This window comes from Tamandua tetradactyla, chromosome 20 (assembly GCF_023851605.1).
Source record: "Tamandua tetradactyla isolate mTamTet1 chromosome 20, mTamTet1.pri, whole genome shotgun sequence".
Taxonomy (NCBI): domain Eukaryota; kingdom Metazoa; phylum Chordata; class Mammalia; order Pilosa; family Myrmecophagidae; genus Tamandua; species Tamandua tetradactyla.
In genome coordinates this window covers 3,470,695-3,485,961 of record NC_135346.1, presented here as the reverse complement: position 1 = coordinate 3,485,961, position 15,267 = coordinate 3,470,695, and the positions used below count along the sequence as shown (strand labels likewise).

General features: G+C 35.6%; 1 protein-coding gene across 1 annotated transcript; it reads left to right on the top strand.

The window, feature by feature from the left end:
- The first annotated feature begins 10,075 nt into the window (after positions 1–10,075).
- LOC143664870 (olfactory receptor 2T2-like) lies at positions 10,076–13,886 on the top strand. The gene has a single exon (XM_077138278.1). The coding sequence runs from the start codon at positions 12,335–12,337 to the stop codon at positions 13,265–13,267; it is 933 nt and encodes a 310-aa protein (XP_076994393.1). The 5' UTR covers positions 10,076–12,334; the 3' UTR covers positions 13,268–13,886.
- The last annotated feature ends 1,381 nt before the right edge of the window (positions 13,887–15,267 follow it).

Here is a 15,267-nt window from a genome sequence, read left to right as displayed (position 1 = left end):
AACCCCATTTTTGAAAATGGACAAGAGATTACAATAGACATTTCTATAAAGAAGATATACAAACAAGTAAGAAGCATATTTATGTACTGAATAGATGCTCAATATCATTAGACATTATGGTGTGAAAATCACAATGAAAATAAAATATCATTTCACACTGACTAGAGTGGCTACTATAAAAAAGAAAAATAATAAGAGAGAATGTGGAAAATTGGAACACATTTTCACTGTTGTTGGGCATGAAAAAATGTTGTAGCTGTTATAGAAAAAGTTTGTCATTTGAAGGTTCTTTATAAAGTGAAGTATAGAATGACTCTATGACCTGGCAACCCCACATATAGGTATTACCAACTTAGGAAAGCAGGATATCAAACAGAAATTTGCACAACTATATTGATAGAGCCTTTATTCAAAATTGCCAAAAAAAGGAAGAAATCTAAATTTATAAACAGATGAATAGACAAACAAATTGTGGTGTATACAAGCACTAGAATTTATCCAGCCATAAAAAACTGAATTTCTAATACAAGAATGCTTGGATGAAGTTCGAACATATTGTATTGAGTGAAATAAGCCATCATCTCACTAATATGAAATAACTAAAATAAGCAAATTCTCAGAGTCTGAAATAAGAATATGGGTTACCACTGGCTGGACTGGGGGTAAGGAGCTGTAATCTATCCCTAATTCATATAGAACTTCTATTTGGGGTGATGGAAAAGTTTGGGAATATATGACTATGATGGTAGCAATTATTTTGAACAAAATTAACAACAAAAATTGCACACTGTAAAATGGCTATAATGTTTAAATTTAATTTCTAAGTGTGTTACCAGAATAGAAGAGTAAATCCCAAAGACTGACTGCTAGTGTAAATTATGGTCAATAATATAATTATAATATTAACATTTCACCCATTGTAACAAAGGTAACACACTAAGGCAAATGTTAATAATAGGCAAAATATTTGTCTCTTTTTAATACTACAATATTTTTCCAAGTCCACTAACAAATACTACATCTAATTTGAATTCACATCTTAATACACTGTATCTAGATTTCACTACTCTAAGTTTTCAGCAGTATATGGAGAGCAGGATCTTAACTTTCTAAGATCAATTTAGGAAAACTATCATGCAAAGCTAAATAAAAGCAAAATTAAAGTAGCAGTGTGCATTATTATGACTATTACATCTTTAAAACTTATTTTTATGAACTATATTATTTTATAGACATAAAAACTTTCATGAAATTGTGTTCCAAGTACTTTGCAGAAAAAGATGGATGAAATGTCGATATTTAAAAATTGTATGGACATAGACCATAAAAGCACATATTAAACATTTTGCAAAACCTGTAACTTAACAAAATACTAGGGATAAAAAGACAGAAAAGCCATAAAAGAGCTCACAGTCTAGTGAGAAAGGGACAGAAGTAAATAATAACACTAAAAAGGGTTAAGGCTCTGATGGAACAAGATACTATTGCTATGGGGATTGGGAGAACAAATTTCTTTGTAAGTTTGCAGAACATTCAGAGAGAAGCAGCATTGAGGGAATATTTGAAAGACGTAGAGGTGTGTCTGCAATGGAACATAAGTAGTGGGGAAATCTGTGCAAGTGAACACCAGGGACAAAGGATGATGGTTTCCTTAGGAATGAACCAATAAATCATTATCATTCAGCAAAACCTATGGGGAAGAATGGGGCAAATGATGGGAAATTCCCACCGAGGCTGAATCAAGAAAGGGCTCTTGGATGAGGCCACAGGGTGGATTTTTGGATTTCCTCTTGGAGGAGATGGAGGCTACATAAGTGTGAAAGACCCGATGTGTGGATATTTGTTGATTGGATTGGAATGTTTAAGTGATTGTATTGTAATGTGATCATAATTATAGAAACCTGAAAAGAAATAAATCAATGAATTTTCAAAGAAAATTTTCACAGAAAGAATTTGGAAGTAATCACAGATGGATCTTCACTGCAAAAATTGAAGTTGCCATGGCATATGTTGAATTGAAAAAAATACTTTCATTTCATTGAACATGTTTTATATTTCCTTCAGCAATTTCTTGTAGTTTTTTGTGTATAGGCCTTTTGTATCCTTAATTGAGTTTATTCCTAAATATTTGATTCTTTCAGTTGCTATTATAAGTGAAATTTTTTCTTGATTTCCTCCTCAGATTGCTCATTACTAGGTTATAGAAACTCTGGTGATATAGGGGTGTTGATCTTGTGTCCTGCCACTTTTCTGTACTCATTTGTTAGCTCTAGTAGCTTTCCTGTGGATATTTCTGGATTTTCAACATGTAGCATCCTGTCATCTGCAAACAGTGAGAGTTTTTTGTGGATATTTCTGGATTTTCAACATGTAGCATCATTTCATCTGCAAACAATGAGAGTTTTATTTCTTCTTTCCAATTTGGATGCCATTTATTTCTTTTTCTTATCTAATTGCTCTAGCTAGAACTTCCAGCACAATGTTGAACAACAATTGTGACAGTAGGCATCCTTGTCTTGTTCCTGATTTTAAGGTAAAAACTTTCAGTCTTTCCCCATTGAGGATGATGTTAGCTGTGGGTTTTTTTATATTCCTTTTTTCATGTTGAGAAAGTTCTCTTGAATTCCCATCCTTTGAAGTGTTTTCATCAAGAAAGGATGTTGAATTTCTTCCTATACCTTTTCTGCACCATTTGACGTGATAATGTGTTTTTCTGCTCTAAATTGTTGATATGATATATTACATTAATGGATTTTCTTATGTTGAACCATCCTTGCATATCTGGAATAAATCCCACTTGGTTGTGGTTCATAATTCTTTTAATGTGTTGCTGGATTCCATTTGCAAATTTTTTGTTGCGGATTTTTGCATCTCTATATTCATTAGAGAGACTGGTCTATAAATTTCTTTTCTTGTAGTATTTTTTGTCTGGCTTAGGTATGAGGGTGATGTTGGCTTTATAGAATGAGTTCAGAAGCTTTCCCTCCCTCCTCTTCAGTTTTTTTGAAGAGTTTGAGCAGGACAGGTACTAATTCATTCCTGAATGCTTGGTAGAATTCACATGTAAAGGCATCGGGTCCCAGACTTTTCTTTTTTGAGAGTGTTTTGATGACTGATTCAATCACTTTACTTGTGATTTGTTTGTTGATGTCTATTTTTTCTTGAGTCATTTTTGATTGCTTATGACTTTCTGGGAAGTTGTCCATTTCATGTACATTTTCCAGTTAATTAATCTATACAGGCTCATAGTATCCTTTCATTACCTCTTTTATTTCCAAAGGGTCAGTGGTTATGTCTTCTCTTCCATTTGTTTTTATTAGTTTTCATCCTTTCTCTTTTTCTATTTGTCAACCTAGCTAAGAGTCCATAATTTTTATATTCTCTCAAAAAACTAACTTCTGGTTTTGTTGATTTTCTCAATTGTTTTCATGTTCTCAAATTCATTTCTTTGTGCTCTAATCTTTGATTGCTTTGGGATTATTTTTCTGTTCCTACTTTAGTTCTTTCAAGTGAACTGTTAATTCCTCAATTTTTGCTCTTTCTTCTTTTTTAATATAGGCATTTAAGGCAATAAATTACCCTCTTATCACTGTCTTTGCTGCATCCCATAAGCTTCAATGTGTTGTATTTTCATTTCCCTTGAGATATTTGCTGATTTCTCTTGTAGTTTCTTCCTTGACCCACTGGTTGTTAAATGGTGTTTTATTTAGCCTCTACATATTTTTTAATTATCTGGCACTCTGCCTGTTATTGATTTCCAAATTCATTCCATTATGCTTAAAGTGTTTTGTACGATTTCAATCTTTTTTTTTAATCTATTGTGACTTGCTTTGTGACCTAGCATGTGTGCTATCCTTGAGAATGATATGTAAGCATGAGAAACATGTGCATCCTGTTGTTGTGGAGTATAACGGTCTCTAAATTCCTGTTAAATCTAGTTCATTTATTGTATTATTCAAATTGTCTCTTTCTTTATTGATCCTCTGTCTAGATGTTCTATCCACTGATGAGAGCAGGGAATTGAAGTCTCAACTATTATGGCAGGGTTGTCTATTTCTCCCCTCAGTGTTATGCATGTTTGCCTCATGTATTTTGAAGCACTCTGGCTTGGTGCATAGATATTTATGATTGCTATGTCTTCTTGTTGAATTGTTCCTTTTATTAATACATAGTGTCCCTCTTGTCTCTTTTTTTGTTTACATTTGAAGAGTAATTTGTCAGATATTAGCATAGCTACTCCTGCTCTTTTCTGATTGCTGTTTGCATGAAATATAGTTTCCCAACCTTCCACTTTCAAACTATTTTTGTCCTTGTAGCTTAAATGAGTTTCCATAGACAGCACATAAATGGGAGTTGTTATTCAATCCATTCTGCCAATCTATGTCTTTTGAGGGAGTTTACTGCATTAACATTTAGTGTTATTACTGTAATGGCAGTACTTTCTTCTACCATTTTACCTTTTGGATTTTTTATGTCATACCTAATTTTTAAAAATCTTTTTGTCTTTACTATAAGTCTCCGTTTCCACACTCTTCTGCAGACCTCGCGCCTGTCTTTTCCTATCTCCATGTAGTGCTCCCTTTTGCATTTCTTGTAGAGCTGGTCACTTGGTGACAAATTCTCTCATTGATTGTTTTCATCTCTCCTTCATTTTTGAAGGACAATTTTGCAATGTATAGAATTTTTGGCAGGCAGTTTTCCTCTTTTAGAATCTTAAATATATCATATCACTGCCTTCTTACTTCCATGGTTCCTGCTGAGAAATCCACAAGTAGTCTTACTGGGCTTAGCTTGTATATCATGGACTGTTTTTCTCTTGCTGTTTTCAAAATTCTCTGTTTCACTTTGATATTTGACGATCTGATTAATTTGTATCTTTGGTGTATGTCTAATCGGATCTATTCTGTTTGCAGTACACTAAACTTCTTGAATTTGTCATTTTATGTCTTTCATTAGGGATGGGAACTTCTCAGTGATTATTTCCTCTATTAGTCTTTCTCCTCCTTTTCTCTCCTACACCCATAACATGCATATTCATGCACTTCATCTTGTTATTCAATTTCCTGAGACCCGTGCTCATATTTTTCCATCCTTTTCCCTAGATTTTCTTTTGTGTGTCGGATTTCAGATGTCCAGTCCTCTAGTTCACTATTCCTTTCTCCAGACATTTTGTATCTATTATTGTAGGTTTCCATTGTTATTTTCATCTCTTCTGTTGTGTCTTACATTCCCATAAATTCTGCATTTGTTTTTTTTCAAACTTTTGATTTCTTCCTTTTGTTCACCCAATGCCTTCTTTATACCCTCCTGAACTCATTGATTTGATTTTTGCTGAGATTTTCATGTCTGTTTGAACGTCCTGAATCAGTTGTTTCAACTCCTGTATCTCATTTGAATTGTTGACTTCTTCCTTTGATTGGGCTATATTTTCAAATTTCCTTGTATGACTAGTTATTTTTTGCTGGCATCTAGGTATTTGATTTCCTTAATTAGTTTATTCTGGAGATTGTTTTCACTCTTTTAAGCAGCATTTTCTTGCTGGATGGCTTTTTTCTCTATCTGTTCTTTGACATTCAGTTCAACTTATTCTAGACCTCTACCATGGAGTCTGTTTAACTGATCAGAATTTTTCAGTTCTTGTTTTTCTGGTTTTTGCCCTGCTTATATGGAGTCTTTTTTTTTTTTTTTGAGGAGGGTCTCCTCAGATGTTATAGACTCCAGTCAGATCTTCCCAGGCCATGCTGGCCTCCTCTAGAGAGGAAAGAGTCACCTGCATCAATTTTCCCTGAGGGTGAGACCCAGTACATTGGCAGACATTTGTATGAAGCCTCTAGACTCTGTGCTTTTCTTGTCCTGCCAAGCATGTTGTACTTCTCTGCCTATGGCTTTCCACCAGCATAAAGTGATGTGGTGCCTTGAACTTCAGCTGACTCTTCCTGCTGGGGGAGTGGTTGAGACACAGGTGAGTTTGTAGGTTGGCATTAATTGCTTCAGTTCTAGTCCTGGGGCCTGAATTCCTTGAGGGAGGTATTTCACTTCAACTGGGCCCCACCTTTTTCTTGGAGAAGGTACAGCCTTTAAGGTATTAACTCCTTTCACCTGACTAATTACTCTGTCTCTTAGACAAACTTAATTCTGCCCTTGCCTGAGGCAGTGCTGAAGCCTGAAAGGGCCTCCAGTTCTGTTTAATGAGCTGTTAAGTAGTTCAAAACACACACACACACACAAAAATCATTTTCAGAGCAGGAACCCCTCTCCTCAGGTTTGTCAATCAAGAGCTTAAGTTGGTATGTGGCTCTATGATTCTCCAGGCTCCATGTGCTCCCTTTTTTAGGGTCCAGCCCTTATCCAGTATTTTGTGTTGTCTGACTCAAAAAGCCTCTGCTTTTTTTTTTTTAATCAACCCTGCACCCTCTTTGCTGGGGATAGAGCTCTTAGTTCCTTTAGTGTTTATCCAGGTTTATCTGTGCTGCGGGCCTATTTTCAGTTGTCAAAATCTGTTAATTCAGCAACTGGATCTTGGTTGAGCTAAGCCCTTGCTGTTAGTTAAGTCTCTTTATCCTCAGGGAATCGACCTATTGTGGCTGTATGGGCAGGGCAAGGGCCTCTGTGGCTTGGGGGACTTACAGTTCTGTGTGGAGGCCAACCAGTCCAGCTTATCCAGATTGGTGTATGTGCGTGTTGGGTCACTTATATAGTCTCAGCAGTTGTTCTGTACTGTTCCTGGCTATTTACTAGCTGCTCTGGAGAACAAACTAAATTCCACACCTCACTAAACCACTATCTTGCCCCACCTCTCTATTCATTCTTGCATTGCTTGATTAGCTCTTTCAGTTGGATTTCTATTGCACTTTCACTATTCATCAATAATTTATGTTTTTCTGTCAAATAATTAAGCAGAACTCATCTAGAACCATAAAGAAAACAATTTAATATGAATGGCAGAATTTTAGTTCTCAATATTGAGGCAAATTTTGATTGAAGATGAACTCATTTAAAAAGATTATTCTGAAATCCAAAAAGGAGAAGTTATGAGAAAGGGTCAATGAGATTCACTATTTGAGGTCTATTTCTCAAAAATTGACAATGCTGTCTTTTTAGAATACCATCAATTGGGAAAGACATCTGGATTTTTTTAAGCATGATGGAAATCATTTGTGGTTTTAGACGAATTCATGACATGATATGATTTTTTATCTTTAAAATATCACTCAGAACTGCAGAGAATTAGTTAGAAGTGTCTAAAATGAAAATAGGAAAAACAGTTAAGGCACAAATGAGGAAACATTCCAACGAAATGATGGTGGCTGTAATGAGAAAAATAATTGTCGCGGATATGAAGAAAAACATTTTGAATTGAAATATGTTTTGGTGGCAGAATCCAAAGAACTGTAAATGCGGAGTGAAATTCAGAAAATTCTAATAATTGCCCTTAGATAATGGCCTATATAATTGGGAGGATAATGGTACTTTTATTAACATAGATAATACTGTATGAGGAACAGCTTTTGGGTGAGCATTTATTAAGTGTTGTGTTTTGGCCAAGTGAAATTTCAGCTGCCTATTACTCATTTTAGGAGAGATGTCAGTAGCTACTTCAGTAAATTCATTCATTAGCTCAGGGAAGGATCAAAACTGGAAATACAAATGTGTGAGGCACTGGTATAGAGATATTTAAAGATATATGAAGTTATCACATGGTTTTAGGATCAGTAGAGATTGTATAATATAGTAGTTATCAAAGTGTAAAGAAGGATTTTATAAAGTTTAACAGTAGCTAATTTTTCTTGCTTAATTTAGCTATTTACATTTATTTTAGCTTCTGAATGATAGAAATATTCAGCAAAAGCATTTGTGTCATTTTATATTCACTGCTATGCATTTGGCATGAGTTAAGAATTGTAAAGAAAAGAGTTATGGGCCCCATCAGGCTAAGAAAAACAACCCGGAACTTCCCAGGGGCGGTTATCTGCTGCCTTGGTTATGCAAGGTTATCTGCTGCCTTGGTTATACAAGGTTATCTGCTGCCTTGGTTATGCAAGGTTGTAACTGCCAGAGGAAGTTTATCTAAGAATGCAACTGAGAAGGATGAGTAAGGGAGTTTTGCACAACAAGACAGCTGCTTCTTGCATGAAGCAGCTCCCATGACTCATGCGGGAAAATTTTTATCTGCTTCTTGCAAAATGTTTGTTATCTGCTTCTTGCAAAATGTTTGTTATCTGCTTCTTGCATGAAGCAGCACCTGTGACCCATGCTCGACCATCACCCCCCTCCTCCTACCCCTTAAAAGCTTCCCCAAACCCAGGCTTGGGGCACTCTGTTCCTGTGTGTTCAGTGAGCCCCACGCATGTGTGGTAAATAAACCCCTTGCGTGTTGCATGAGAGAACGTCTCTTGGAGTCCTCCTTTGTGTGACAAAACTCTCGAATTCTTACAAAAGGAGACAAAGAAATGTTACCAGTGAGAGAGCAAAAGTGTCTCATAAACCAAGAGGAAACAGTGTTTTAACGAGGAGGGCTTGGTCAACAATAACAAACACTGTTTTGGTTTACCAAATTTGCTGAAATACCAGAAATGGGTTGTCTTTTATAAAGTGAATTCATTAGCTTTCAAGCTTAAAGTTCTGAAGTCATGAAAATCTCCAAATCAAGCTATCAGCAGATGATACTTTCTCCCCAAAGATTAGTTCCTGGGGGTCCTGGGCTCCTCTGTCACATGGCAAGGGTCCAGTAGAACAAAATGTTCACACCCTAAACAAACTAAAAGAAGATCTCTACCATAGAAAACAGGGAAGCAACTCTACCCTAACCTGGTTCTCTTCACCCCTGGTGACATGGCTCCTCCTGCTACTAGGACCAATTATTCTAACCTGTCTTTTCTTTCTCCCAGCTCCCTGTCTCCCTAACTTCCTTCAAGTATGCATAAAAGAACTGTCACCGGTGGCAATCAACCAAATGCTCCTACAACATTATCACCACCTGTCTTCCTCACCAGATTCCTACAGCCAACCTCCCTACTCTCCTAACTATGACAGTTCCAGACTATAACCCCACGCTGCCCCAATGCATCAGGAAGTAGTCAGAAAGATCTCGGCGCCCTATTATCACAAAAAGGCTGGAATGTTAGGTGGGGGGAACAGGGAAGGTCACCATGACTTGAGCTGTGTAAAATGTGCTGCCCCTTCTAGATGTCACCTAAGCCCCTTGCTTAAAAACGCCCACACCAAGACCCAGCAGTGAGCTCACAACTCCCTACCTGGAGTTCTGTGAGCCCTGCCCAGGAGCGCAGGAATAAACTCGCTCACTCTAAGGTTTCTTGGTCTGCCTCTTCTCTCTTTTGCCTCCTAAACCTTACAGTCACTATCTGTGGGTTTCTCATCTCTCACAGGTTTCATTGCTTCCAGCTTCTGGCTTCAGTGGCTTTCTCTTTGAGCTTTTGCATGCACCCTTCTCTCACAGTTTCTGTGCCTCTTAGTTTCTGATGAAGAGGATCAGCACCCACCCGAGACATGCCTCAACTGAAATAACCTGATCAAAAGGTCTCTCCCACAATGGGTCTGTAACAATAGGAAAGAATTAGATTTAAGAACATGATCTTTGCTAAACCCCCAACCATCACACTGAAGCAGGAAGGATTCAGCTCAGGTGTTTGACACTGTAGAGGTGCATGGGGTTTAAGGGCAGGGAGTCTTACTGGAGCAGTAAGAAAAGCAAACAGGAAATGAAGAGATGGAGAAAACAACTGTGGACAATTGTTTAGAAGTTTTCTAAGAATTTAGGTAAAAAAATAGACAATAGCTAGACAGGCTAGGAGACAGGGAGATATGTTATTTTAAGACAGGTGACTTAAGAGATAATTTGGTATAGTTGAAGAGAAAGAAGACAGTTGCCACAGATGGAGTGCTGTCCTTGAGAAACTGAGACAGGATGGCAAGGAGAAATAAAGAACAGATTTTTCAGGGAGCCATTGTAAATATCCACCTTCTTACATACTGCATTATTTCCTGATTAATGTGACTCATTGTTTCTTGTCTAACTCCCAATGGTACATGAATTGTATGAATCAATAACAGTGTGAGAATATTAATGATGTCTGAAATCAGTTCATCATATCCATGGTTTGTACATTTGTTTGACTAGACTAAGGATTTAATTTTTTAAATCTATTCATAAAAAATCGTATTAAAATGTACTTTTATAAACCATGTGAAGTTGTAGTGATGCAATGGAGGAATTGGGGTTACTATTTCTGCAAATTTAATCATTAGTCACATATTTCTATGAGCAGATATGAGTTTCTTAATAAGTGTTAATTACATCAACATGTAATTTCAACAGACTCATCTACTCAAAGAGGAGAAATCATTTTTCTCTTATGAATAATAGAATACCTCAAAATTCATCTGTTCCCACTACTGAGTAAATAATAAAGGCAAAATCTACCATATTCACTTTATTTCACTGTTTGAGCTTATAAATAGACATTTCCATTCAAAAAGCATAAACATAAAGACATTCACTTATCCTTTGAAATATTCCATTTACAAATACTCCATTGCAAATATTCTTATTTTTTGAGGGTTAATTAGATATTTTTATAATTATCACACTATGGGCGTAGTTATAACTCATTTGAATCTATTAATCATAAGAATTTTCACATATTTCAAGGCAAAGATCATGTTCTCAGAAATCTTAACATTTATCCACATAATGGTGTTTCACTTTAAGTTATCACTATCCAAGAGAAGTCCATGATATTGACTTGAAATTTAATAGATAATGTAAAAACAACATGGCAACTATCGAAGAGAGATCAAATTTCTATTTTCCATCTCCATACTTTAAGGTAAATAAATGATGCATAAACAGAATACTCTGGATAATAAAGATTATTGATTTATTTCATAACATTAAAATAAAAACTTAAAATGCATGCATTATTTAATAAAGTAAGGAAAATGAGACACTATTATACATTTTGGTTTCTGAGGATGGAGAGAGTGTTTGTGTTTGATTACAAAGAGAGAGGAGTGTGGGGAATGGCTTAAGAAAACCTATGGGAAAAAATGTACATTTTTCTGAAAATATTCCATGAGATAATCTAACAGATATTGTCTAAAGACTTTAGGGAAGGAAGAAAGTAAATGTCGTTATGCCATGATTTTATATTAATTAAAGTCAAGGGGCTGAATTCCCTTAGGGCAGATCCATCATTCTTTTGTCCCTTGAGTATCTGCATGTTTGTTTCTACATTCATGTCCTCTCCCACAAACTAGTATTTAACTTCCAAAATATTGACAACACCAATTCACAATTAAATTGGTAGTTCCTCAACTGAGAGAAGAAAGCTTAGAATATAATGAATTCTACACAAGCAAATTAGCTAGGTAACGCACTCCTGTATGAAGAGCCATACTATGCAGGGAACAAAGTAGAAGATAAGATCATTTTAAAGAGGAAACTGGGCATCAAAAACTATCTAAAGGTAACATACTGCTAGGGTAATTATAATAAATTCACTTAGAAACATGGGAGAACTAGGCTTGGTTTGCTCATATTCGCCTTAATTAAAATTAACCCAAATTAATCAAATGATTTTTATCATCCTAGAAGCAGATTCATTGCATGTAGGAAATTATGGTAGTTATTGTTTTGACAGTTATATACATTCATAGCAATGAAGAATTTTACGGTATAGTTTGGTCAAATTTAGAGAGAGAAAAATTAATAGATACATTTACTATAATGATAACCAATGAATCATTTTGCATGTTTATAGAGAAATAGAAACAATTTATTTTTCAGAACAATCGTTCATTATATTTCTCTAAGCAGTGATATACATGTGAGACAAAGCAAATATTTATTGAACATCTATAGTGTGCAAGGAAAGATTCCAAATGGGCTCATGAAGAATGCAAAATTGAATATTATTTTATCCTGAATTTAGTGTACTAACCAACTAATAATAAGTTATGTTCATTATGACAGAGACAAAGAGCTTGAGGAGAGGGAAAGGAATATAATACTTATTTTCATTTACCATGACATAGTGACTTTACTGTCTCAATATGTGACCATTATTATCACCATCATTTTAGAGATGAAAGAACTAATCTAGTTTGCACAGAAACTTGATCTCTCTGTCTGAAATCCTTGCCTTTGCAATGCACCATCATACTTCTAAAGAAATGTATCTAGGCTACTACCTAGGTTTGACTTCGAGATGCATTGGGCTTTTACAAACTGATGTAAATAAAATGGCCAATTAAAAAATTTCCATCCCTCACACTGTAACTGGTTTCCACAGACTACCTCAGCACTATCATTGACATGAGGAGAGGCAATGACACGTCAACAGATTTAATTCTCCTTGGACTATTTCCTGATATGAGATGTATAAGCTTTCTTATCTCCATCATTTTCCTGAGCTATATCATCGCCCTCACTGGAAACACCATCCTTATCCTACTAATTTGGGTGGAGTCCCGACTCCACACTCCCATGTACTTGCTTCTAAGCCATCTCTCTGCTATGGACTTAATTCTCATCTCCAACACCATCCCTAAGATGGTTACTGACTTCTGGATGCAGAGAAAAACCATCTCACGGATTGGCTGTGGACTACAGATGCTCTTGTATGTAGCCATTGCAAGTTCTGAATGCATGCTCTTGACTTTGATGTCCTATGATCGCTATGTTGCCATCTGCAACCCACTGAGGTACTCAGTCATCATGAATCCCAGAGCCTGTCTGCACATGGCCACTCTCTCCTGGGTGGTGGGGTTCCTAAATTCCTTGGCCCACACTGGGTATGTCATGCACTTTCCTCTCTGTGACTCCAGGGAGATTCACCATTTCTTCTGTGAGGTCCCAGCTATCCTGAAACTCTCCTGCGAGGACACCTCTACATATGAAATGATCATGTTTGTCACAGGAATTGTGTTCCTCCTCATACCCTTAGGGCTCATTCTGACCTCCTACAGCCTCATTTTTTTGCATGTCCTTCACATGCGTTCCCCTGAAGGGCAAAGCAAAGCCCTGGCCACCTGCTCCTCCCATCTCACAGTGGTGAGCCTCTATTTGAGTTCAGGGGTCTTTCTCCTTATGATACCTCCAAAACTGTACTCAGCACAGGACAGCCAGGCTGTCTCCCTTTGCTACAACATTCTCACCCCCATGTTGAATCCTATCATCTACAGTCTGCGGAACAAGGAAGTGTTGGGGGCTCTGAGGAAAGTGCTGAGGATGGGTGTAAGTTCTTAAATAGTAGCAAGAAGACATTTATCAATGTCTTTCACATTTGGTTCACAAAATGTAATGATTAGATAAAATTTTATTTAAAGCCCTGAAAACCACTGATTATAAATTGGGAAGAAAAATGTCAGATACAGGATACTGTTGTTTTCAATAGCAGGCAAATGTGGGAGCCACAAGGAGATTTTTCTAACAAGTGGCACCATAAAAGCACTAATTCTCAGGGATTTCCTCTTTTTTGAAGTTCAGCTATTTTGTGGCATTTTTTGTTATGTAGTTTTGAAATTAATTGAACAGTTACATATTTAGGACATATATTCATGTTTTAAATTCTATACCCAACCCAGAGTTAATTAATTTTAAATTTTGGCATACATAATTCTAATCAAGTTTGTATTTGTAAATATAAGCATAAGTATGAGCACAAACATAAATATATGCACATATATTTGAATATATGTCTATATAGGGGTTTGTGTGTGCAATAAATGAATATGTAGAGTGAAGTTTGGAAAAAAGAAAAGAGACAAAGGTGTCCATGAAAATCACAAATTTCATAATCTAGCTTTTCACCTACCAATATATTATTACTATTATCCCTAATAATTCAAAATATGTCTAAAATGTGCTTTGTACTGTTGCATAAATTCACTAAAATCCACTATAATGTGTCATCTGATTATGTTCTAAAATCTGTTCTTAACACAATGATAAATTGATTAAAATTGGCTAATGAACTAAATAAATTTATACCCCTCCCCAATAATTAATTCAAGCATTAATAAAGTCATAAAATTTGTAACCAACATTCAATGATAAAGATTATAGAAATTGACCCAGTAGCTGATGGAAGTCTGAGACTGAGAAGTGGCCACTGACCAACCAGTTCTCATTAAGCTACAAAGTAAAGAATTTTGTGGAGGAGAAATGTATCAGGGAGGATTCCATTTTCTCTGAACAACCCAGGGAAATTTCAGGAATCCAAAGTATTTTCACTGATCTAAGCAGAACCGAAATGGGCTGAAAACAGATGAATTATTGGTATATCTGCAGGATGCTAATGACAGCAAAGAACATTAATCAACATTTGACATTATATTAAATTAGTAGATTATATGCAAAATTGTAAGTGGAAAATATCAGCATAAGATATTTAGGGGAAAAGAAAAAACAATTAGAGGCAGTAGCTCAGTGTTTAGGGTGGTCCCTGGAGTGGAATGAAGGGTGGAAGGCACTGCTACTTTTCTTCATAGACATCCTAAGTTTTTATTGTACCAGTTCATTTTTAACAAATTAATGAGATATTATTTACTTACCATATATGATAAATTTTTAAATGTATAATTAAATGATTGTTAGTAAATTTTCTGAGATGTGTAACCATCAGCACAATCCAGTCTTAGAACTTTCCTACCACTGCATTAGATCCCTTTCTTACCCGTCTACAAGGAACCCTCATTCCCAACGTCTACTCCAGGCAGCCAGGAAATTCCAGTCTGTAGAGTACATTTCCCTCTTCCGACATTTTATGTGATTCCATTTATTCTGTGGTATTATTTAATTATTTAGTCATGTTCATGTACTCTTTTTATGAGTTAACTATAGAAAGATTGTTGCAACACTTTTGTATAGACATACTTTGCCTCTATTTGCAACTAACACTGAAATCAAAGCATCAGTTTTATTCATATTGAAATTTTTGTTTAGTGACATGTGGTATTATCAATTTGAGCTCAAATTATTTACTAGTTATGCAGAATGAAAAATCTATCTGAAATTTTTCAGTGACCAAAAAAACCCTCAAAATTTCTACATATATGATATGGGATAGATCGATTTCTTGGAGAGTTTTATGTATCTTCTCAAAAATTGAAATATTTTTATTTTATTTTGCAATATTATTTTCTTAATTATATATGTTGATATGATCATTATAGCGATTCTTTTTCATTTTGATAAATCTGAAACATTTTTATGTTATTGTTCGCCATTTAATTTATTGATTGCAT

Excerpts from the sequence above, each read along its gene's own strand:
- LOC143664870 (XM_077138278.1), top strand. The coding sequence starts at position 12,335 with ATGAGGAGAGGCAATGACACGTCAACAGATTTAATTCTCCTTGGACTA.